Genomic DNA, 25,184 nt, shown 5'->3' with positions numbered 1-25,184 from the left:
ATTGCTGCATCTGTTAATTATAACCTCTCTTAGAGGCCAAGTATTGACAGCTTTCACACAGAGCTACCAAAGTAACAGCATATTGCTACCAGTTACATCTCAGCACCTTGTTGCCCTTGGTGCTGCGTCTTGCCTTTCCCAGTTCCCGCTGGTGTGTTTGCTTCCCTGGTAACCATTTGTTTGTTTCACTTGGTGAGGTTTTAGAAAAGCTGGATACCTACAACATCTAAAGGACCCCTGGCTGCCTGACGGAGTTGTGTACAGTGGTACCTCATGTTACAGATGCTTCAGGTTACAGACTCCGCTAACCCAGAAATAGTACCTCGGGTTAAGAACTTTGCTTCAGGATGAGATCAGAAATCATTCGGTGGCTGCACGGCAGCAGCGGGAGGCCCCGTTAGTTAAAGTGATGCTTCAGGTTAAGAATGGACCTCCAGAATGAATTAAGTTCTGAACCCGAGGTAGCATAGTAATTACCCGAAATTGCATTCTTCAGAAGCTAGTGCTTGAGTTAAAAGAACAAACCCTGTCTGTAGACTTGCAGAGTAAGAGATCCTGGGCCCATGGCATGGGGCAGGGGTAACATTTGCGGGGCCCTCCAGAGGTGGGGCTGCAATTCCCATCAAGGCCCCACAGTAATCGTGGTATTTGCTTAATTATAAGGCATAACAAAGGGAAGCGAGTGGCGCTGTGGGTTAAACCACAGAGCCTAGGACTTGACGATCAGAAAGTCGGCGGTTCGAATCCCCGTGACGGGGTGAGCTCCCGTTACTCATCCCTGCTCCTGCCAACCTAGCAGTTCGAAAGCATGCCAAAGTGCAAGTAGATCAATAGGTACCGCTCCGGCAGGAAGGTAAACGGCGTTTCCGTGCGCTGCTCTGGTTCGCCAGAAGCGGCTTAGTCATGCTGGCCAAATGACCCAGAAGCTGTATGCCGGCTCCCTTGGCCAATAAAGCGAGATGAGTGCCGCAACCCCAGAGTCTGTCATGACTGGACCTAATGGTCAGGGGTCCCTTTACCTTTACCTTTTAAGGCATAACAAACATAGATATTCAGAGTTGAAGACCAATTTGGTTCCCAATTTCTTGGCTGCCAACATAAGTAAGGAAGCAGGCAATGTAACACCATCTTCCTTGCCTAATAGCAAAATATACCCAAATTCACTTAGTGTAACAAAATTCTTCCTGAGGCTAAACAAAGATTGAGAAATTCCACGAGGATCTTTATAGAGGGGACGTTGGGTAACAATTCAGTGAACTATGTCCTTTATAGCTGCCTTGCAGAAGACACAGGCATGCTGTTCCAAAGGTAATTTCTTGTAGCATCTATCCAGAAAGGCACAAGGCATAACACTGAGTTTTAATTCTGTAAAAGCAATTCTCTGTGAAGCTAAGGTAACTGCCTCCAACAGTTAGCTTTCTGATTAACTGTCTTAATATGTGGATGCAGCTAGAAAATTTCAAAAGAATGGATAAATGGCATATCAAAGAAGCTTTCTCATACACAAGAAACCATAACTGCAATTTAGACCGTGACTGGATCTTAGTCAGCTCACTATCAAGTTCTCTAGCAAGTGTAGGCAAAGCAGCAATTGACTTTTGAGAGTGAGCCATAAGCTATAGAAAGCAGACATGAAAATGGGAGAGTTTACATTCTGCTCTAGAAATTTAAGAGTCGAACTTGTATTCTAGCCTGTTCCAGCCCACTTCTGCACTGCCATACGCTTCATTGGTACCAACAGGTAAAGGAAATACTTTCTTAAGAAAGGAATTTTGAAGCTTCTCCAACTCCTGGACCAATGATCAGCTAAGACCTCAAATTTCTATACCAGTGGGTTTTCAAAGCGTGTGGTACACCACATTGGTGTGGCAGGAGAGGATGGCAAGTGTGGTGGGAAGGTTCATGGAGAATTGAAGAAACAGTTAAACATTTCACTATGGTATAGTATCAGAATAATTTTTATATATATATATATATATATATATATATATACACACACACACACACACACACACACACACACACACACAAACAGAAGCAATGTCTCTCCAAGAGGCTATTCTTCTACAGTTCTTCATGATGTATTGTTGTGAACAAGGATTTTCAACTCTGACAAATATGAAAGCTCAGAAAAGAGAAAGGCTTCTCTGTGTTGATGAGGAGATGGGAATTTGTCTCAAATTAGATAATTATAAATGAGATTACATGGCAAAATCAAGCTCACACCTCTCATTGAGTTTGTATGCATACTTAAGGTGAGTGCTTTTTTTCTAGAAGGAAAAGGTGCCATGGGCATTTCCGGCAAGAGGGGAGGTGGAGGCGGCTGTGGTGATGGAGGGGAGGAGGAAGAAGGAGGAGAGAGAGGTAAAGAGGGCTGCTTGCCCGCCTGTGTGCCTGGGGGCTCGCCTTGCACCTTGGCAGCAAGCCTGCTGGGTATCGGTGAGGCTATTGGGCTGGGGTGGGGAAGGTGGCAGAACTGGGCTTGCCTCGCTGCCACCATCCCAACAAGGGACATGGCAGAGGCTGGGAAAGGGGGGCCCACTCAGCACTCACAGGGCTTTCCTCCCCTTCAACTCTGCTGCCAACGGGGCAGGGAGGATGCTAGGGGCAGCGCTGGAGGGTGGAGGCCCATGGGATGTTCCAAGCCTGGAACGGGTTTGTGCCAGGCCAAGGAGAGGAGGTCCTCCCGGCCCTTTCAGGATGTTGCACCTTCCTGGGGTGGTTGGTGATAGCCCTGAGAGCAATTGTTGTTGTTGTTGTTTAGTCGTGTCCGACTCTTCGTGACCCCATGGACCAGAGCACGCCAGGCACTCCTGTCTTCCACTGCCTCCCACAGTTTGGTCAAACTCATGCTGGTAGCTTCAAGAAAACAATCCAACCATCTCGTCCTCTGCTGTCCCCTTCTCCTTGTGCCCTCCATCTTTCCCAACATCAGGGAGTCTTCTCTTCTCATGAGGTGGCTAAAGTATTGGAGCCTCAGCTTCAGGATCTGTCCTTCCAGTGAGCACTCAGGGCTGATTTCCTTAAGAATGGATAGGTTTGATCTTCTTGCAGTCCATGGGACTCTCAAGAGTCTCCTCCAGCACCATAATTCAAAAGTATCAATTCTTTGGTGATCAGCCTTCTTTATGGTCCAGCTCTCACTTCCATACATCACTACTGGGAAAACCATAGCTTTTACTATACGGACCTTTGTTGGCAAGGTGATGTCTCTGCTTTTTAAGATGCTGTCTAGGTTTGTCATCGCTTTCCTCCCAAGAAGCAGGCGTCTTTTAATTTCGTGGCTGCTGTCACCATCTGCAGTGATCACGGAGCCCAAGGAAGTAAAATCTCTCACTGCCTCCATTTCTTCCCCTTCTATTTGCCAGGAGGTGATGGGACCAGTGGCCATGATTATGCCTTTAGTTCCCTCCTCCTTTGTTTTCCTTTTTTCCTGCTTGGATGATAACTTGTGCATTTTGCTCTTCCTTCCCCTGTTTGCTCTTTTTCAAACTTCTGTTAAGTATGATGAAGATGAGGGGGTTAAGTTGCATACCTGACTGTAGCAGTCGCTATATTCCAACTCAACTTTTCAGATTGCTCATATGCTTATGTTCAAGTACTTAAGTACCCAGCCAAATTGGGATCCAGATGGCTAAGATCAGAGAGTTACAAAGATATCACAGTTTTCTTTTTGTACTGCAAAAGCTCGTTGTATTATTTATTGAATATCACACCTAGCAATTATGTATATAGAGTTTTTAAGCATCCGAAACATTTATTATATATATTTATATTCCGCCTTTTCCCCAGACTGGGACTCAAGGCAACTTACAGATAAAACCACAAAAGCACAGATAAAATAGAAAAACCTAAAAACAGAAAATTCTTATAGCAGCCATATTACAGATTGGGATGGTTGGTGGATGAAGTTGAGAGTTTCTGGCTGACATGAAATTTGAACCTTGGACATTTTATTCTTTAGCTGTTGCTCCTGTTTTGTTTGTTTTGTTTTTTCTTTGCATAAACTACTACTGATGCTTAATCCTCTTGCTTGAGAAATTTAGGCTGTTAATAACCCCAGGTACAACATTAAGCAGTCTCAGAAACTTCCCCAGTGTAGAACTAAATGAACCTTTCACATAACCGTATCTTTATATAGCTATCCCTGTTTGATTCCATTCTATCTTATGTATCATATGGAGAAATCAGTCATGCTTGTTGGATGCATATTGTCATTATAATAAAAGTCAGGAAAATAACAAGAGTTTCATGACTCACTGTTCAATCTGGAATGTGCATGAGATGCTAGCCTAGAAGAAAAACTCCACTCGTAGGTGTAAGGAACATAATGTGGTAACAGCATGCTTTTGGAGACATTGTGCTTTTAGAAATAATAATTTTCTAAAATTTCCTGGTGGAACGACAGTTTCCTATACTGAATAGACTTTGAGTGATCTGCACTTAGCCAAAGTTCATTAGGGCCAACGTGTGATACAAAAAAGGGAAATTGCTTCTATGCTTCTGACCTTGATTCTCAGTTAGCACACAAGCTTCTTTATATAATGTTCAATACCTATGAACATTATACGAGAGGTGTACACAAATGTCCCTCTCCTGGCGAGTTTCTAGAACTAACTTACAATGACTGTCAGAAATATATTTACCTTGACCTATTTTCAGACTTGGTGGCAGCACTTTTTATCTTAGGCCTGGATTCAACACCACACTAGTAGGCCTGGGCGATGTAGCGATACATCGTCCTGGACTGGTTTGAGGGCCAGAGCACAATGGCACCTTCACTCGGTGGTATTGTTGTTGTTGTTTAGTCGTTTAGTCGTGTCCGACTCTTCATGACCCCATGGACCAGAGCACGCCAGGCACTTCTGTCTTCCACTGCCTCCCGCAGTTTGGTCAAACTCATGCTGGTAGCTTTGAGAACACTATCCAACCATCTCGTCCTCTGTCGTCCCCTTCTTGTGACCTCCATCTTTCCCAACATCAAGGTCTTTTCCAGGGAGTCTTCTCTTCTCATGAGGTAGCCAAAGTATGCAAGCCTCGGCTTCAGGATCTGTCCTTCCAGTGAGCACTCAGGGCTGATTTCCTTCAGAATGGAGAGGTTTGATCTTCTTGCAGTCCATGGGACTCTCAAGAGTCTCCTCCAGCACCAGAATTCAAAAGCATCAATTCCTGGGCGATCAGCCTTCTTTATGGTCCAGCTTTCATTTCCATACATCACTACTGGGAAAACCATAGCTTTACTATACTCGGTGGCATACCACGTGTGAAACCACTGCCACTCCTAAGGTGCCATTGTGCTCTGGTCCTCAAACAAAGGAAGTAATGATTGTGTGGCACCAGAGCCGATGGAACACGTTTTCCCCTCGGTGCACCTGGTGCTGGTGGCAGAGGGACTCCCTTCACTGCCAGTGTCTGGTTCGCAGAAGAATGACCTTTATCAGCCTTTGGTGCCTTGCAGGGCTAGGGCTGATAGAGCTCATTCCTCTGCATGCCAGGCACTGTCCAAGATGGATGGGAGTTTATTAAGGGTGAAATATTGAAGGCCCAAAGGCAGACAGTTCCAACAAGAAAGGAAAGTGAGCGGCATCTAAAGAAACCAGTGTGGCTGGTAAGGATCTGGCAGATGAGCTGAGATTTAAGATGGGCATGTGTAAGAAACGGAAGGAAGGGGGAATCACAGAGGAGCCAACAATTGCAGGGTGAATATCAAAATATATTTTAAAAATTAAAAAATTGTCTAGTAGCACCTTAGAGACCAACTAAGTTTGAGCTTGGTATAAGCTTTTGGGTGCATGCTCACTTCTTCAGATGCACACTTCTTCAGGGTGGAGCTGTCGTCGTCATGAACAAAACTGATTACATCCAGGAGGTTCACAACAACTCTCCAATAGGGCCTTTTATAAAAAAACTGGACTCAGACCCCACACAGGAATACAAAAAAGAACTGAACAAGATAGTTAAAGAGCTATCCCCCCCCATCAAAGAACAGATCTTCTCAAACACACCAACAGAACCTCGACCAGGAACCTTCTATCTTCTACCCAAAATACACAAACCAGGAAATCCAGGACACCCCATCATCTCAGGTATTGACACTATCACAGTAGGTGTTTCTGGATATTTGGACTCTGATCTGAAACCGTCCGCCATCAGTGCTCCTAGCTACGTATGTGCCACCACAGGTATCTGAAGAAGTGTGCATGCACATGAAAGCTTATACCAAGAACAAACTTAGATGGTCTCTAAGGTGCTACTGGACAATTCTTATATATATTTCGACTGCGTCAGACCAACACGGCTACCTATCTGAATCTAGAAGGGTGGATATTAGGCAGGCTTAAGCTCAGGATGAGCTCAGGCTTGCAAGAAAGTTATTTACACCTTGATTTGTAATTGTTTCTTTAAAATCATTTCTTGATTTTTTTAAAAAAATTAAAATTCTAGGGAACAAATTTGACACTAGATGCTTGCATTCATTTTGCTTGTCGATCTGTACTATATCCTTTTTAGGTGGGGTTGATAAGAACTGTACAGAGCCAACACCTAGGGGCTGAGGATTCTTTGTCCCCCATTAAAATATTTGAGGGGGCCAGCCTCCCCCCAGTTGATGGGCATTGCCATTCAAATGGTGTGCATGCACGACATCATGCGATCAGTTATGCAGGGTAGGGCTTAACTGCCCCCCCCATATTTTATTCAAGTTGGCACCTCTGACAGGATATGTAATACAACCAAACTATTATGAGCATATGTTGTTTTTACTGGTTTTTAATTTCTTTTGTCTCTCTTTTAGGCTTCAGATTGAAGAGTCTTCTAAACCTGTAAGCTGGACTATGCAGCTGGACAAAGCTGTAACCACTAACTACAAACCTGTGGCTAATCATCAATATAATGTGAGTTACTTTTCATGCTAGCCTTGATTGTAGTTCTTAAACTAATATTGCCAAATCACTAGGTGGTTAGTTCAACTCAAGATAAGAAATTCAGCACTCAGTCCAACTGTAATATGTGTTTAAGTTGACCTATTAAGTCTTCTGTATTATACAACAGCGTAAGAGCATACTTCTATAAATCTATTTTAAAAGGTCCAGATCCTGTGCATACCCGTTTTAATTTTTTATTTAATTTTTTTTCTTTCAAATTGTTATTGGAAGAGGTTCGGTTGATTTTTACAGTTAGCAAATACCTCAACACGTTTTATTTGAAGGAGAGGTATAATCGGCACAACGCCGGGTCAGCCTAGTGGCACAATAAAAGAACATTAAAGCAATAAAGCAAATGATTGGATTAAAGAATATTTCAGCAACAGTTAGTGCAATGAAACACCCAGCGAAGTGGCAGGAATGAATTTTTTTAAAAAAAATAATACGACTGTAAAACACATGATCAAATAGAACTGTTTTGACCTGACATCTGAACATGCTCAAAAGCATAATGGGATGCTGCTGCTGAAAAAATATTCCTTCCAAATGTATAATAGTAATAATTTATTATTTATACCCCGCCCATCTGGCTGGGCTTCCCCAGCCACTCTGGGCGGCTTCCAAAAAAATATTAAAATACTATAATACATATCAAACATTAAAAGCTTCCCTAAACAGGGCTGCCTTCAGATGTCTTCTAAAAGTCTGGTAGTTGTTGTTCTCTTTGACATCTGGTGGGAGGGCGTTCCACAGGGAAGGCGCCACTACCAAGAAGGCCCTCTGCCTGGTTCCCTGTAACTTGGCTTCTTGCAGTGAGGGAACCGCCAGAAGGCCCTCGGTGCTGGACCTCAGTGTCCGGGTAGAACAATGGGGGTGGAGACGCTCCTTCAGGTATACTGGACCGAGGCCGTTTAGGGCTTTAAAGGTCAGCACCAACACTTTGAATTGTGCACGGAAACGTACTGGGAGCCAATGTAGGTCTTTCAAGACCGGTGTTATGTGGTCTCTGCGCTCCCAGTCACCAGTCTAGCTGCCGCATTCTGGATTATGTAGGTAGGTAGGTATTTGGCAGTCCCCAGTGCATTACAGAGTTGAGGGGCAGCCTCTATATACATGTTTTCTGTGCATCTGTGCAGTCCTACTTAATAAGGAATTTGTGTTATAATAGAGACCATGATGGAACATGAGACAGAGGCAGTGTCTCAGAGCTAATGTAGCATAGTGGCCGGGAGGCTGAACCGTGCGGTAATAGGGAAATCCCCAGTTCAAATCTTGCTTCTGCCAGGAACACTCAGTAGGTGACGTCATAAGCTCTCACCAGGACTTAAGCTTTCCTTGTGTGGGCGTGTATCTGCTCTCCAGATACATAAAAGAGAAAATGGCCAGCACAGTCATTTTCTCAGGAGAAGGCTCAAGCGAGCCGATGCAGGGATGTATCTGTTTTCATTAGGTGAATGCTTTTTGTTTCCTGAGCATTGCCTGGAGATGAACACACCACAATAAGAGACATCATTGAAGAAATAAAATAATGTTGGCAGATGCTGGTCTTTTAACACCATCGACTTAGAACTAAAATATCACTTTATAGATGCGTTTTGATCTTTCTAAGCTCCTGCCTGCAAAAAATACTGTGCATGCAATTCTCTTCCTGAGTTCACAGTTTTAAGAGGACATGAAATTAAGCTTTCCACAAGGTCAATGCACACCACAGTCCTCCCCCCCACACTTAAAATGATATTTTTTTGGGGGGGAGGAACTGTGGTGTGCACTGACCTTGTGGAAAGCTTTTTGAATGTCCAAGTACACTATGTCAACTGGAGATCACTGCTATATGCTTGTTAACTCTCTCAAAGAAATCCAGCGGGTTCATGAGACAGGAGAACATAATCCTCTCTTGCCTACGTGTCAAGCCCTTTAATCTTATGTTCCTAAAGCTGTGATGAGCCTAGAATCCAACCTCTGCTTAAAAACCCCCAAGGAAGGAGAATACACAACCTCCCAAGGGAGACTCCCACTGTTGAACAGCTCTAGCTGTCAAAAATTTCTTCCTGGTGTTTAGTCGGAATCTCATTTCTTGTAAACTTGAATCCAGTAGAATTGTAGAGTTGGAAGGGGCCCTGTGGTCATCTAGTCCAAGCCCCTGAAGTGCAGAAATCTCAAGTAAAGCGTACATAACAGGTACGCTTAACAAGTTATATAAAAGAAACAATTGGTCTTTTTTAAGGAATTAATTTTGATTGCCACTTCTTATAGTAAAATAATTCTTCTGTGGAACTAAAAACACATTAAAATGGTTAGCAAGGGGCCCTAGGCAATTGGCTGCTCTCAGATTCAAGGAATGGCGTGCAAAGCATATATGGGATGAAGTACTTTGGGGGACTTCACTCTGTTTTATAATTTGGTTTATCTTTCATTGTGCCTCAACTAAGAGTTAAGAAGATTCTTATTTATACAAACTGATTTGACACACACACACACCCCGCTTTGTTCCTTACAGCTACAAATTCATACGGTGGTTCTCCTGGAGTGGGTTAAAAACACCATTTTAAAATTGTGCCATTTGGATTAACAGATTGATTATGAAAAGAAGAAAAAGGAAGATGGAAAGAGAGCTCGGGCTGAAAAGCAGCAAGTACTGGACATGCTTTTTTCAGCCTTTGAAAAACATCAGTATTACAACATTAAGGACTTGGTGGACATAACTAAACAGCCGGTGGTAAGTGCTTGTTCTGAAAATGGATGCCATTTGTCACTGATAAATACATTAACTTATTAAGACAAATTCTTTAGTATGTAACATGTGCATAACATGCATTTTAAATGAATCGGCACATACAGGTTGGTTTGTTTCCAATAATAGACATTGCAACTGCATGTTTAAAAATAACCAAAGCCGTGCAAATTGGTTACGTTTTGTTGTTCTTCCTCATCGGTGTACAGTGGTACCTCAGGTTACATACACTTCAGGTTAGATACACTTCAGGTTACAGACTCCACTAACCCAGAAATATTACCTCGGGTTAAGAACTTTGCTTCAGGATGAGAACAGAAATCACGCGGCGGCAGCAGCAGGAGGCCCCATTAGCTAAAGTAGTGCTTCAGGTTAAGAACAGTTTCAGGTGAAGAACGGACCTCCAGAACAAATTAAGTACGTAACCAGAGGTACCACTGTATAAACCACAAGTTCTGAAACACAACAAAGTAACTCTTCACATATCGGGGATTAAGTGAGAAAAGAAAAGAAAACTGAGGTGCTTCTTGTGTAATGGAACAGTTGGAAGGGTTTGACTACTTGGCATTGATTGATTAATAATCCCCGTGCCTCCTTCAACGTTTAGATTCAGATTTCAAGCCTTTTAGAATTTGTTGCTAGCATGTCAGTCCTCTTGCTCTAGGATTCTCTCTAGGGTATGGAGTTCCAGTGCGTAGAATCATAGAATGGAAAAGTTGGAAAGGACTCTGAGAGTCACCTAGTCCTAGTCCAACTCCCTGCAATGCAGGAAATCTCAACTAAAGCATTCATGATGATTCCCATTTCTGTCAAAGCCAAATTCTACCCATAATGGACAGAGTTTGCAGCACATGGACTGTAGGTGAGACTGTTTTTAAGAGCCAAGTTTGCCATCTGCTCCTTGAAGACAGCTGGAGGAGGGGAATTGAGCCTTTCTCCCACCCCCTTGTGGGGAAAACTGAGTTACTGCACTTGGGATTATTATTGCAAGGTCTCTACTGGCACTTACTACCTATAATGATTGCAGGTATGTCACTAGCTAATAATAGTTACAGAATCTGAAAGACCTTGGAACTGGGAATCAGGTAATGAGCAGATATAATAGGGTCAACAGAGCTTGAATGGTCTGCAAGAGATTCAGTAAGGAGCCACAATAATAGCCCTGGCTAAGTTTGTGCCTGATGTACAACATCAACAAACCTGGGATAGCTCCAATAGCATGAGACCCTTAATCTCTGGGTCATGGGTTTGTGCCCCACGTTGGGCAAAATATTCCTGCATTGCAGGGGGTTGGATTAGATCAGGCACCCCCAAACTCAGCCCGCCAGATGTTTTTGGCCTACAACTCCCATCATCCCTAGCTAACAGGACCAGTGGTCAGGGATGATGGGAATTGTAGTCCCAAAACAGCTGGAGGGCTGAGTTTCGGGGTGCCTGGATTAGATGATCCTCTTGGTCCTTCTAACTCTCTAATTTTATGATTCTATGGGTCTTCCTCATAAAGTTGTGCTTTGCAAAGCTTTCATTCTCATTCATGATCTCCTTTGAAATGGTTTGCCTTCTGTAAAAATAGGCATTCATGGCCTCTTTTTAAAAAATGTATATTATTGGATTTTAAAAAAAATGTCAGTTAACAATACTGAACACAAAAAACCTAGAAACACTTACCAAATATGAAATATGGAGCTTTGGCAAGTGTAAAAGGTAAGTATCACATAAGGATTGTAGTCTCCTCAATTCCAATATAGGCAGTCAAAGAAAGGTGTTGTTCCATAGTTTTTCTTCCATGTGATGTTGGCTGTTGGAAAACACGCTCAGTCAATTTTACAAAGTCAATAAAGGGATGCCATGCTGTGTAGAAAGTGTTGGTTTCTTCCCTGGTGCGGTGCTTCCTTTGTAAAATGGTTAATTTGTCCATAAATGTCCCATTCTTGTGAGAACCAGGCTTCAAACAGGTTTGTACCTAGAGATTTTCAGTATTTTGCTATCACTAATTTAACTGCTGTTAGTAAGTGCTGAATGAGCTTTGAGAATGAGAAATGCTGAAGAACATGTCCCATTCAGTTCTCAGTGAACCTTGGGCCTGTGTGTTGCAGCATATTGACCCGAGATGTGCTTACATCAAAGGAACATAAAATTGCAAAAAGAGATTGCCAGTTCAAGCAATCAAACGCATTAACTGCATCTCAAGTTAATATAACAGTAGGTTCTGAACGTACTGTATTGCAGCCTCATCTATTAGGAAATGCTATAGATCTTTGTTTTATGAATTGAATTGAACCATTTGTCAGCCAGGAGTTGTGTAGCAGGCCTTTAAGAAAAATTTCCCATTAGGCCCACTCTAAAGTGCAAATTTTGACAGCGATTCTGATCCTGCACATTTTCAAGCTGCAGTTTTATGTCAGATGGTTCTGTTCTTCATACTGAATTCCATGCCTTTATTTGCTGTTGTGGATACACTGGGTGAAGTGAAAAATATTCTTAGTGGTTTTAATGCCTTATCCCAGTCATCAGTTAATTCTTTTTTAATTAAAGCAATCAAGGCTGCTGTGTCAATTGTGCCTTCCAGTCTCTCTGGGTTGTTGTTTTCGTTATGCTGAGGCTGTGTCACCATATTGGGCTTGACAGAAGCCTGTTATTGCGGTTCTTCAATAATGTGAGACGGAAGTGAAAATCAGTCGTCCACAGTGTTGTTTTGTAATTCTTGGATTCTACAGCTCATAGCCCACCTGGAGCTATTGAGTATCACAGAACTGTAGAGTTGGAAGGGACCCTAATGGTCCATCCAGTTCAACCCCCTGCAATGCAGGAATCTCAACTAAAGCAAACATGGCAGATGACATACAGACAGACAGACATCCTTGTCATCTTGGAAAATAGTGACAAGTGGGGTACAGCAGCATTCTGTCCTGGGCCCATTGTTGTTCAATGCCAATATAAATGACTTGGATGAAGGAATTGAGGTGATGCTCATCAAATTTGCAGATGACACCAAACTGGGAAGTTGTAGCTAAGACCACAGAAGACAGAACCGGGATTCAAAATGACCTTAACGGATTGGAGAGCTGGGCCCAAGCTAACGGAATGAATTTCAGTAGGGACAAATGTAAGGTTCTGCACTTAGGCAAGAAGAACCAGCTGCACAAATATAATATGGGGGACACCTGGCTTGCTAGTAGTACATGTGGATCGAGGGGTTTTAGTAGACCACAAGCTTAACATGAGTCATCGGTGTGATGCAGCAGCAGCAAAAAAAAGCTAATGCTATTCTCGGCTGCTTCAACAAAAGTCTAGTGTCCAGATCAAGGGAAGTGATAGTACCGCTCTGTTCCACCTTTGACCATGCCTGGGATACTGTGTCCAGTTCTGGGCACCACAATTTAAGAAGGTTTTGAACAAGCTGGAATGTGTGCAGAGAGGGTGACCAAGATGTTCAAGGGTCTGATAACAAAGCCTTACGAAGAACGGTTGAAGAAGCTGCGTATGTTTTGCCTGGAAAAGAGGAAACTGAGAGGAGATATGCGAACCATCTTCCAATATCTCAACGGCTGTCATTGGAAGACGGAACATGCTTGTTTTCTCCTGCTCTGGAGGGTAGGACTTGAACCAATGGCTTCAAGTTACAAGAAAGGAGATTCTGAGTAAACATCAGGGAGAACATTCTGACAGGAAGAGCTGTTCAACAGTGGAATGGTCTTCCTCAGGAGGTTGTGGACTCTCCTTCCTTGGAGATTTTAAAGCAGAGGTTAGATGGCCACATGCCATGGATGGTGTAGTTGAGATTCCTGCATTGTGGGGGGTTGGACAAGATGCCCCTTGGGACCCTTTCCAACTCATCAACCCTACAGTTCTGTAATTCTTTGATTCTGTGATAAATGCTTTGAGTACTCCAAAGTGTGTCCAAACGCTTCTGCGAATCCTTCTGTCATTCTGAGACATTTATATTTCTCACTTGTATTTATCATCCTTGTAATATCTGAAAAGTAATACTCAGGGCTTGAATGTTTATGAACTCTTTAGCTCCCCAGAATATGCTCTTATTATGCTGTATGAACAGCTTACACTTTATTTAAAAATCTGTATTGAGGATCATTAATAGCTTTCTTGTAACCAAATGCATTTTTATAAAATGCATTTTTGGCAGCCTTCTGTGCTGCAAGTGCAATCTTATTGCCATTATCACCAATCTGTTTTCTCGGAAAAAAACAAAACCTAACTATCAAGGGAACAATTTAAGCAGGAACAATTTAACAAGCATCCTTTTAAAAGCAAGAGTGTGAAAGTACATTTCTATGGATTTGAACAAATAACAAATCTTAACAAATCTTGTGGTTAACTCTTAAGCCAGCATTTACAAAAATGTTGGGAATTGGTTTGGTGGCAAATTCAGGAACCGCAAGATAGACATTATGGGGTTCTATTCTGGCCAGGTTCTTCTGGGCCTCCCAGTTCACACTTTTTGTCTTTGGAGAATTCCAGAGAACTTTTCTCTGGGGTGAGAATTGTCCCCAGAATACCAAATGGAAAGGGACTAAAAAGCTGTCGTGCCAAGTTTCCATGGAAAATGGCAAGTATTGTCATTATCCATAAGCCTGGTGTTAATGCCAGACTTTAGATCACAGACATATGTGTGTAAAATGAATTGTACCACATAAAATTCACCTCACATGATAAAGGCCATGTACTTCCACATGTTTGTTTGCTGCATGTGGTGATCTTCCTCTCTAGAGGCATCTGTTGGGGGAAAATAAGATCTGTGACCCACATAGGGGTAATTAACAACAGAATTGGCCAGATTCCTGGATTCTCTCCAGCAGGAGAGAGGCTGCAGCAAAGTTTAAAATAGTTGCAGAGTTCAGCAGAAGCATAGCTTAGGAATGTAGGCTGTTAGACCCCTTTTCATATCTTGTTTCGCTTCTAGTGGTTGCCCCTCTCTCTACCCCTCTGACAATGAACAGACCACACAACTGTTAAATAAGTTTAAAAGCTTTACTGACAAAATCCAAAGGTCTGGTTCACGCGTTATTCCATGCAGCAGGAAGAAGAACACAGGTACAGAATACAGAAAGATTATTACAAGCATGTGTTCTGAACTTGGAGCAAACTCAGACATGTCCTTTCTGGTTGGTTACATGGCATGAAGAGTGAGGAAAGGAAAGTGAATAAGAAGCATGACCTGAGTCTAGCAATGCAACTTTGTGGTCTTAACCCCTTCATGCACTAACTAACACTCATGCATAGTTATGTTTGAAAGCAATTTCGTACAGCACTCCTCATCTTTTGCTCTCCCAGAACAGCCTGCTCTGCTCTGTCCAGAAATTTTTCATCTTCCCTGATAGCTCAAAGTGCCTCAAGGGGTTGTACCTTCTCCTCCAGCTGGGCAGCCACTTGCTGCAGGTAAAGCTGTGTAATTCCTCAGGTAGAAAAACAAACAAGCCACTGGCATGGCTGGTCACTGCAGCAGCTCTCGCTATCCAACACAACACCAGCTTTTTCCTGCGAAACACCTTCACAAACACCCCTTTTTGCAATCTCCCAGTGATGTAGAAATGGGGTTTGCTAGCTCCATCTCACTTTCTTTCTCAGCAGTAGTTCCTCTCCCTCAGACCATGTGTTGTAGTACAGCACATGGCCAGGAACACACAAAAGCACACAAGCAAGCCTTCAAACAGCAAGCAAACCAGCCTTAGATAAGCAATCAGCCTTAGCCCCAAAGGCACAAGCTCAGTTTGTTCTGTCTTTTCCACCAATGCCTCTCAAATCTTCCAGTTTACTGGCCCAGCTCCCAGAGACTGAGAACCAGGCTTCCTCCACCTCGGCCCTCCAGATGTTTTGAGACTACAATTCCCATCATTCCTGACCACTGGTCCTGCTAGCTAGGGATGATGGGAGTTGTAGGCCAAAAACATCTGGAGCGCCAAGTTTGAGGAAGCCTGCTGAGAACAGTTATGTAGAACCGAGTGAGTGGATTGGAGCAGGGATGTCCAACAGGTTGATCGCAATCTACTGGTTGATCCCTGTGAGGCTTTGGTCCTTCCCCCTTGCCCTAGAATCATAGCATCATAGAGTTGGAAGAGACCACAAGGGCCATCGAGTCCAACCCCCTGCCAAGCAGGAAACACCATCAGAGCACTCCTGACATATGGTTGTCAAGCCTCTGCTTAAAGACCTCCAAAGAAGGAGACTCCACCACACTCCTTGGCAGCAAATTCCACTGTCGCACAGCTCTTACTGTCAGGAAGTTCTTCCTAATGTTTAGGTGGAATCTTCTTTCCTGCAGTTTGGATCCATTGCTCCGTGTCCGCTTCTCTGGAGCAGCAGAAAACAACCTTTCTCCCTCCTCTATGTGACATCCTTTTATATATTTGAACATGGCTATCATATCACCCCTTAACCTCCTCTTCTCCAGGCTAAACATGCCCAGCTCCCTTAGCCGTTCCTCATAAGGCATCGTTTCCAGGCCTTTGACCATTTTGGTTGCCCTCCTCTGGACACGTTCCAATTTGTCAGTGTCCTTCTTGAACTGTGGTGCCCAGAACTGGACACAGTACTCCAGGTGAGGTCTGACCAGAGCAGAATACAGTGGCACTATTACTTCCCTTGATCTAGATGCTATACTCCTATTGATGCAGCCCAGAATTGCATTGGCTTTTTTAGCTGCCGCGTCATACTGTTGGCTCATGTCAAGTTTGTGGTCAACCAAGACTCCTAGATCCTTTTCACATGTAGTGCTCTCAAGCCAGGTGTCACCCGTCTTGTATTTGTGCCTCTCATTTTTTTTGCCCAAGTGCAATACTTTACATTTCTCCCTGCCCCGCCCTCCATCATTGTTGGAGAAGGGAAGACAGAGTTTACAAACTGAGGCTGTCCCCCCCAGCGATCCTTCGGTGAGTTGCTGTTTCTCTTTGACCCCAAAATAATGTAAAAATGTTGCACCCCTAAAAAAGCTAAGCAACTTATGCCTCCCAAACCCCCTAAAAAAACCTTTGACCTGAACCCCTAAAAAATGGGGATAGATCACTGCCAGTTTTTAATTATGTGAGTAGATTACAGTCTCTTGGAAGTTGGCCACCCCCGGATTAGAGAAAGGAAGGTTGGGTCATGTTGAGACAAGTTCATTGCTTTTCTTCTGATTGAAAGTTTTCTCAGCACTTGTTAAACAAGGTGAAATTAATCTTAGTATTCAAAGCTTTTGCTTAGCCAGTTTTCCAAGCCCTTTCAGTACTGTATTAAAATTAATTTCTAAGTACTTGCTTTTCCCAATTTAGCTACTCAAAATGTGCCCTTTTCTGCTGTCAGTTTGTTAGCTTTATCTTTGTATTCTTTTTCATCTCTGCAAAGTTTTGCTGCTTTGTGCTTGACTGTCTGTTGATTACTAGATGTCAGTAATTAGCTTGTAAAGCTGGCAGCTTGACAGACTAGGTTAATTTCATTTAGGCATTGTTAATGGTCCTCTTGGGCAATTTTATTTTGGCAGCATTTGTTCCTGACAGCTCAGGACTTTGTGAAAAGCATGGCCTCCATGGGGCTCTCCCCGAATAAATCTGGCCCTAAGCCAATGGCTTAGATCTGGTGTTTACCTCTGTCGGCGTGGGTGATCTGACACTAAGTTCCAGTGGAACAAAAGAAGTGCCATGGTCAAATTACTTCCTGGTGCAACTAGACTTCTCTGCAGTGAAGTGGGACCAGTTTGATGGTCCGCCCCCGCCACTTAATGGATCCAAATGGCTTCCAGAGAGTGGTAGCCTCTCAGCTGATTCCCTGGTGGCCCACTGGAATGTGGAGTTAACCAGGGCTATTGACTGTCTGGCTCTAAAGTGCCGTCTCCAAATGCATGGAGCTCGAAGGGTTCTGTGGTATTCCCCAGGACTGAGGGCGATGAGATAATCACTGAGATGGCTAGAGTGACAGTAGTGAAAGACTCATTCTGAATTGAACTGAACATCCACCTTACCAAGTGGCAATGGCAAAGGCAAAGAACACCTTTCATTGCTTCTCCCATTGCATCAGCAGAAAACAGTTGCAGGAGACTCTTTCCGGTAGTTCGTAGAACCACCTTTGTCATCAGGGTCCAGTAAGAACTCCAAGCACTCCTGCAATGAAGTTTTTTGCAAATAAAATTGGTTGAATCTGGAAGGCGGTAAATTCCACCATGGTAGCAAGGCCAGGCTGGGAGAGTGCCAGCTCTCTGTCTAGTCAAGTTGTAGGGGATCAATTTCAACCTGTTACCTCTGAGGATGTGGAGAGGCTGCTTGGATGAGTAAAACCAACCACCTTTCTTCTCAACCCTTTCCTATTCTGGAATCCGTGGGTGGGTGAATGCTTCCCTCTTGGAGGGAGCCTTCCCAGACCCCCTTAAAGAAGCGGTTATCAAACCACTTCTTCTTCTTCTTCTTCTTCTTAATCATCTTTGGATCCCACCACTATGGCCAATTATCATCCAGTCTCTTGGGCAAGGTGATTAAGTGGGTGGTCAAGGAAACAACTCCAGGCATGTCTGGACTATTTGGACCCCTTCCAATCAGGTTTCAGACCCAGTCATGGGAACGTCCTGTGTGGGTGTCTGGAGGCAGTTGGAGGATGGGTGGATGGAGGTTGAATCACAACAAAACAGAAGTACTGTTTCTTGGGGACAGAGAACGAACAGGTGCAGGGGATTCCCTGGTCCTGAATGGGATAACTGTGCCCCTGAAAGACCAGATGTGCAGCCCGGGAGTCATTCTGGACTCACAGCTGTCCATTGTGGCATAGGGCAACTGTCTACCAGTTCCATCTGTTATGCCAGCTGGGACCCGGCCTACCGATAGAGCTGAGAGTGGTACATGCCCTGGTTATCTCCTGAACTAATGCAATGCACTCCACATTGGGCTACCTTTCAAGGTGACTCAGAAACAACCAACCCAGAATGTGGCTGCCAGACTGGTGACTGGTAGTGGCTGCTGGGACCATATAACACTGGTCCTGAAAGATCCACATTGACTCCCAGTACGTTTCCAAGCACAATTTAAAGTGTTGGCGCTGACCTTTAAAGCTCTAAATAGCTTTGGCCTTGTATATTTGAAGGGCCCTGTATACCTCAGCCCGGACACTGAGGTCCAGCTCCGAGGGCCTTCTGGTGGTCCTCTCATGGTGAGAAGTGAAGCTATAGGGAACCAGGCAGAGGGCCTTCTCAGTAGTGGCGCCCGCCCTGTGGAAAGCCCTCCCATCAGATGTCAAACAAATAAACTGAGGACTTTTAGAAGACATCTAAAGTCAGCCCCGTTTAGGGACGTTTGATGCTTTATTGTGATTTTATAATTTGTTGGAAGCCACCCAGATTGGCTGGGACAACCCAGTCTGTTGTTGTTGTTGAAAAATGTCACCCAACAGAATTTGTATCAAATACAGTGTGCTTCCACTGCACATAAAGATCAACACTTGGGGCCCAGTTAGCAGATCCTGTTAATCCTATTGTTTTCATTGGGATTTACTACCAAATAAGTGCTCATAATATTACTGCAGTCTTTGGATTGCATCCAGTTAATCTCTTCTCAGAGCAGACCTGTTTGAATTCATAGACCAATATTAGTCATGCCTATTCAGAGGCGGTAAACAATGGCATGGTGGGGTTATACTGCCCTCTTATGCCTGAAGGCAGGAGATGCAGTAAGATCTTTGTCAGTAACCATCAGCCAACGCCTCAGTCCATTTCTTGTCTTGGCCTAGAGTGGCTGTGTGTTCTTAATCCTCCCAACAGTCCACAATCAGAATTGTTAATGGTTATTTGTGCCTCCTTATGTTAGTCAGCGGGAAGGTAAACGGCGTAGCGGGAAGGTAAACGGCGTTCTGTGTGCTGTGCTGGTGCAGGCTCGCCAGAGCAGCGATGTCACACTGGTCATGTGACCCGGAAGTGTCTGTGGACGGCGCCGGCTCCCGGCCTCTAGAGTGAGATGAGCGCACAATCCTAGAGTCTGTCAAGACTGGCCCGTACGGGCAGGGGTACCTTTACCTTTACATTAGTCAGTGCCAGAGTGAGTGTATAGTCTCTGTTCTACTGTATATTACATGATTAGTCACATGATAATAGACTGGAGTGACAGCTCTCTCTGAATTTGAGTGGTAGACTCCAGTTGCTGATTTTTGACAGGGGAAGCTGGGAGGATCAACACAGCTAATATACTGCAAAGCAAGAGAATAAAATGTGCATCTTGGAAAGGTCTACGGGTAACACACTCTTCTCATTCTACACTCTGATTCTTTGAGTTCTGGAGCCAAAAAGGGTTTAAAAGGATCTGAAATCACATTGGTATCAGATGACTTTTCAGGAGCTAACACCCTTTTACGACTTGAAACCTGCCCTCTAGGCACTGCATGAGGATCTGAAGCGACACTGGCAACCTAATTTTGAATTGCTTCATGAATTTCCATAAGGATGTAAAGGTTTTCCATGGAAGTGACCCTGCAATATTTATATTTGGAGGCATTTCCAGGGGTATCACAGCACCCAAATTTGCTTTCTTGAACAGCTGCAGTCCAAAATGAATGAATCAATAGAACTGCAGTAAACATTCATCAGAGAGCTGAAGGGCTGATCTTTGTAGAGCACTAAGATGACCATGTGCTTTTCAGGTTTCACGAGGCACAGTTGCTTCTCTTTTTACCATTGTTTCACCTGGGGCCTGAAGCTAGCTCCCCACAGAGCACATCCTTGGGGATCCTGCCATCTTCCATTCTGTGGACATGACCAAGCCAGTGTAGACATTGCTGAGGCAGAAGTGTGACCATGCTGGGAATGTGGGCTTGGAAGAGCACATATTTTTGAGTCTGTTGTGCCAAAATCTTCCTGACACAGTGCTTATGGAAGGCACTGAGGCGTTGCTCCTGTCGGTTGTAAGTTGCCCGTGACTCACTTCCATAAAGCAGTGCACTCAACACACAAGCTTGTTAGACCTTCATATTGGTATTGGTTGTTAGCATCACATTCTCCCAGACCCTTTTGGAGAGGTGAGCCATTGCCGGAGCTGCCTTGCCAATACACTTGTCCAGCTCAGCATCAGTGGAGAGGTTTCTGGTTATGGTGGAGCCCAGGTAGACAAAATTGTCTACCACCTCAAGCGTGTGATCACCAAAGCTGATGCATGGAGTGCTGGCAATGTCCGGTTGGCCTTGGGTCAGGCTGATGGTGAGGAAGCACTTGCAAAACCTTCCTAGACAATTGTAGATGCTACCAAGCAGGGAAACACCTGCGTTTCTGTGGATCCCATGAAGCATATATTATTTCACTCAGTACATACCAGAATCTCCACGGAAAACTTGGGTGGGCTGATGAGACTATTAATCTCAAGGTTGTGGGTTCAAGTCTCATATTGGGCAAAAGATTCCTGTGTTGCAGGGAGTTGAACTAGATGATGCTTGTGATCCTTTCCAACGCTACAATTCTATGATTCTAAGTGTTTATCAAACTCACTTTTCAGTTTTTGCCCGGGCTGATTACTTACCTCTCGGTTCTGGCCTTCATCTGCAAGTAGTGCGCACGTGCTTCTAGTTGCCTAACTGGTGTAGCCGGCTTATATTTTCACTAGAAATTTGAAAATATCCAGGTGACCTTACAATGCAGTTAGTGTGTTTTCCAGCAAGGTAGCCAACTATTTCTCAAACTCCATGCCTCTTTGGCAGGGATGTGAAGGCTTAGTGTTGATTGCAAAGGGGTGGATCTCTTCCATGGGGTCCACAAAGTTTTTCTCTAATATGGAAGGATGTCTCAGTGTCAGAATTGTACCTTAGGCAGCCTTACTGGAGAAGTACAGTCAAGGCAGACTAGGTTGCAGAACAGGCACTTAGGACAGCATGTCTAGATGCCCTGGAAGAAGCCATGGTGCAGTCATCGCCAAGTCGGTTATTTCCAATAACCATGACAAACTTGGGCAGGATATGGCAATAGTACCACTATATTGCGTACTTCCTACATCCTTTTGCACCATCAGTGGCAGAAAGGCACACTTGAAGCCTGTGGTGAGTGCAGAGCAGTGGTCAAGAATGGTGCCTTCTATTACTTGCAGTTTCCCCCCTGAAAATCTTTTTTGGATGCTCATATGATGAGTTGCTGCCATCTGGTGGTGGGAGGATATTGTATGAATAATCCTTGCAGCAGTGAAATGCTAAAACATGCTGAAAACAGATGTAACATATTAAGTGTAGTGCAAGTGGTTTGAGCAGACATTTTCTGCTCTGAATACGCTCTGGAATCTATGTTCAAACTGCATCCATCGATTGGAGAAAATGAGAAAAATCAGACATAAAATGACACATCAGAAACTTGTCATTCATGGACCTTCTACTCCAGAGCTGATACACACTTTATTTTCTTCCTATGTCACAGGCCTGTAACCACAGGGGAGGCATTGTGGGGCAAAACCCGTCCTGGATTAGACGGGTCACAGTAGGTCACCCAGCCTCTCCAACCACCACCTGGACACTTATGGGGTAACCTAGGGTAACAGCTGCCCCCAACACCATTAGACTACACTGGAGATCCTTCAGATACCCTACATTAATTCACTTTGCAATATATTTTGTTCCTCTCTTTTTTTTTTTAAATCGTTTTCCAAGACTAAAGGGAACATTACCTGATCCTAAGCATGTTTACTTGGAAGTTATCTCACTATATTCATAGGTTTGCAGCTAAGGGTTAGAACTAAATATTTTATTTATACACTGAACTTACCATGACTGTAATTTTGAAGGAAAGTCTAGAACATAGCTGTCAAGCGTCCCTTATTTGGCGGGACAGTCCCTTATCCCAGCGCCATGTCCCGCTGCTGTCCCTTATTGATGATGTCCTTTAAATAAGCTGCTGAAGGTAATGGGGCCCTTTCTATGTCCAGCTGTCCTTTGTCAACAACAAATTGTTGCTGTTTTTTTGTGTTGAATAAATGCTATATGGTAATTTATGGACTTAATAGGTATCTAAAGCCATTTGCATGCAACAAAACATGTATTTTATCAAAGTAATTGTTGATCCCTTATTTTCGAGGCTGCTGATCCCTTATTTTCGAGGCTGCTGGTCCCTTATTTTCAAATCTGTAAGTTGACAGCTATAGTCTAGAACCATGAGCTCATCTTTTTGCCCAGAGGAGGAGGTGATCAGGAAAATGGTACAGGAAGAAAGGGTTGACAAGCTTCTGTCCGCCATGTTGCGGTTTCCTTTCAAACTGTAGCCAGAGCAATTGCATTGTGCAGGCAGAGGTAAGGACCAGGGAGATAGAAAGCTGCCTTATGCTGGTCCATTTAGCTCAGTAATGGCAACAATGAACAGCAGCCCCTCTTGAGGATTTCAGGCAGGAATTTCCCCCAGTCCTGCTTAGCAGTGCTGGGATACCTTCTGCAGATGCCCCATCACAGAGCTGTAGCCTTCACAGCACTAAGGCCAGAGTTGCACCTCTGCCTGCTCTTGGCGATTATAAAAGGTAAAGGGACCCCTGACCATTAGGTCCAGTCATGACCGACTCTGGGGTTGTGGCGCTCATCTCGCTTTATTGGCCGAGGGAGCCGGCGTACATGTGGCCAGCATGACTAAGCCGCTTCTGGTGAACCAGAGCAGCGCACGGAAACACCGTTCACCTTCCCGCCGGAGCGGTACCTATTTATCTACTTGCACTGGCGTGCTTTCGAATTGCTAGGTGGGCAGGAGCAGGGACCGAGCAACGGGAGCTCACCCCGTCGTGGGGATTCGAACCGCTAACCTTCTGATTGGCAAGCCCTAGGCTCTGTGGTTTAACCCACAGCGCCACCCGCGTCCCTCTTGGCGATTAAGCTCTGCTCGCAAAAAGGCAGCAGGCAGAGGCTCCCCTTCCTCTTTGCTGTTGTGCTTAGATAAGTGATAACATCTCTCTGTACTTAACTGCATATGAACTTCAGGTGACTGGCAGGTGGGTGTGATTTGCCCAAAATGGCCTTGTGGGCCAAATTCAGAGGTCTGGTGGACCTGATTAAGCCCACAGGCTGTTAAAAGACATTTGTCGCAAACACACACACAGCGCTGTGGAACAGCTGTTGCTTTATCATTGCAACACCTGAACTACCTTAGTCCGCATTCTGGAGCATATTACCAGTGTTTAAGAATCTTCATCTTTTGTGGCTCTGCAGTTCTGTTCTTCCCATGAACATTTGCTTGATACTCTTAAACAAAACTGTTGCAATTACATGTAAGGTAAGCAGAGTGTAATTCTGTGTGCAGATGAAAATTCCATTATTAAACTGTTAAGCAGCAATTTCTGGCCTAGGCTAGTTTATTTTATTACCATCTTTATCACTAATGTACAATAGCCTGATATTAATATCAAATTAAATATTTTCTTTTCCTTTTTTCCAGAGCTACTTGAAAGAAATTTTAAGAGAAATAGGCATCTACAACGTTAAGGGAACACACAAAAACACGTGGGAACTTAAGCCAGAATACAGGCATTACCAAGGAGAAGATAAGAGCGATTAGCATAATTGTTAAGCCAGCAAGAAAGTTGTCAATTGTGGGAGCAGGAAGAGTTGCTGAACTGTTCACCCTTAAAATGCTAAGTGTTGATAATTTTTAAGAAGTCTAGCTTCATTAAAAAAAGATTCTGCAAGAAACATATTTTGGTTCTGCAAACATATTATTTAAAGAATAAACATGCATTAGGTTTCTTTGTAATAATTGGCCTTTTATCATTTTTATTTTTTTACATTTTGTAAAAATATAACGATGTTAGTAAGGACTGGTATTATTTATTGCAGAGATGTGTTTATTTCATTACTAACATTCTGTATGGTCCTGACCATATTATGGGTTGCTGTCCAACTTTTTGAATTATGCCTTATTAAGAAATAGAAGTGGAACATAGTTTGAATAGCTCCTGAAATGATGGGAAGAGGAAAATACAACACGAAAGCATTTAAATACAGTAAGTAAAAATGACTTCTTTGTATTGAAATTATTTTGTTTCTGTATTAATAAAAGCAGTTTCTAATTTGTACAAACACAAAATGCTTCCTCTTCTGCTTTTAGATTTAAAACGTTCATGGTGGTATTCTACATGACCAGCCATTCTAGAAATTAGGAAGCACTACTCAGTTCCTGAGTTCAGGTTCTATGGGACCTTCAAAATCCTGCACTTTTTCAGTAGTGCAAATGTTCTTTTTACAAAATTCAGGAGCCAATCAGACCTTCCTTAAGAACCAGTTTAGGAGGTAAAAGATCTGACTGAGCAGATAAGCAGAGGGATTTTTCACTTAATTTATTTTTCTTTGAGCAGCTGCAGATTGAAACTATAGAAGGAAGAGTAGGAGGGCAACTGGCTCCTGCTCATAACAGTGCACAAGAGCAAGGGAAGAAGCCACGTATGTGCCCTCTTCAGTAACCTGGGACAAGAGACCAATGCACTTTTTAATCTTTATCCTGGGTCACAGTACCCTAGTTTGCATAAATCAGCTGAAGTTAACCATGCTGTTAAGCTAAGTTTGATTGCTAGTTGTATTTGCACACCAAGGTGCTGTTACAAACATGCCCACTGTGCCAT

At 43.6% G+C, this 25,184-nt stretch overlaps 1 protein-coding gene across 2 annotated transcripts in view; it reads left to right on the top strand.

The window, feature by feature from the left end:
- The window catches only part of GTF2F2 (general transcription factor IIF subunit 2), a 60,500-nt gene extending 35,848 nt beyond the window's left edge, over nucleotides 1-24,652 (top strand). For both annotated transcript variants that reach the window (XM_053387799.1, XM_053387798.1), the window contains 3 exons: nucleotides 6,794-6,893; nucleotides 9,496-9,639; nucleotides 24,005-24,652. In XM_053387799.1, the coding sequence (XP_053243774.1) occupies nucleotides 6,794-6,893; nucleotides 9,496-9,639; nucleotides 24,005-24,124 (364 nt within the window). In that variant the 3' untranslated portion in view covers nucleotides 24,125-24,652. The remainder of the gene's footprint in view (nucleotides 1-6,793; nucleotides 6,894-9,495; nucleotides 9,640-24,004) is intronic.
- The last annotated feature ends 532 nt before the right edge of the window (nucleotides 24,653-25,184 follow it).

This window comes from Podarcis raffonei, chromosome 5, assembly GCF_027172205.1.
Source record: "Podarcis raffonei isolate rPodRaf1 chromosome 5, rPodRaf1.pri, whole genome shotgun sequence".
In the NCBI taxonomy this organism is placed as follows: domain Eukaryota; kingdom Metazoa; phylum Chordata; class Lepidosauria; order Squamata; family Lacertidae; genus Podarcis; species Podarcis raffonei.
This window is presented reverse-complemented; position numbering and strand designations above follow the sequence as displayed.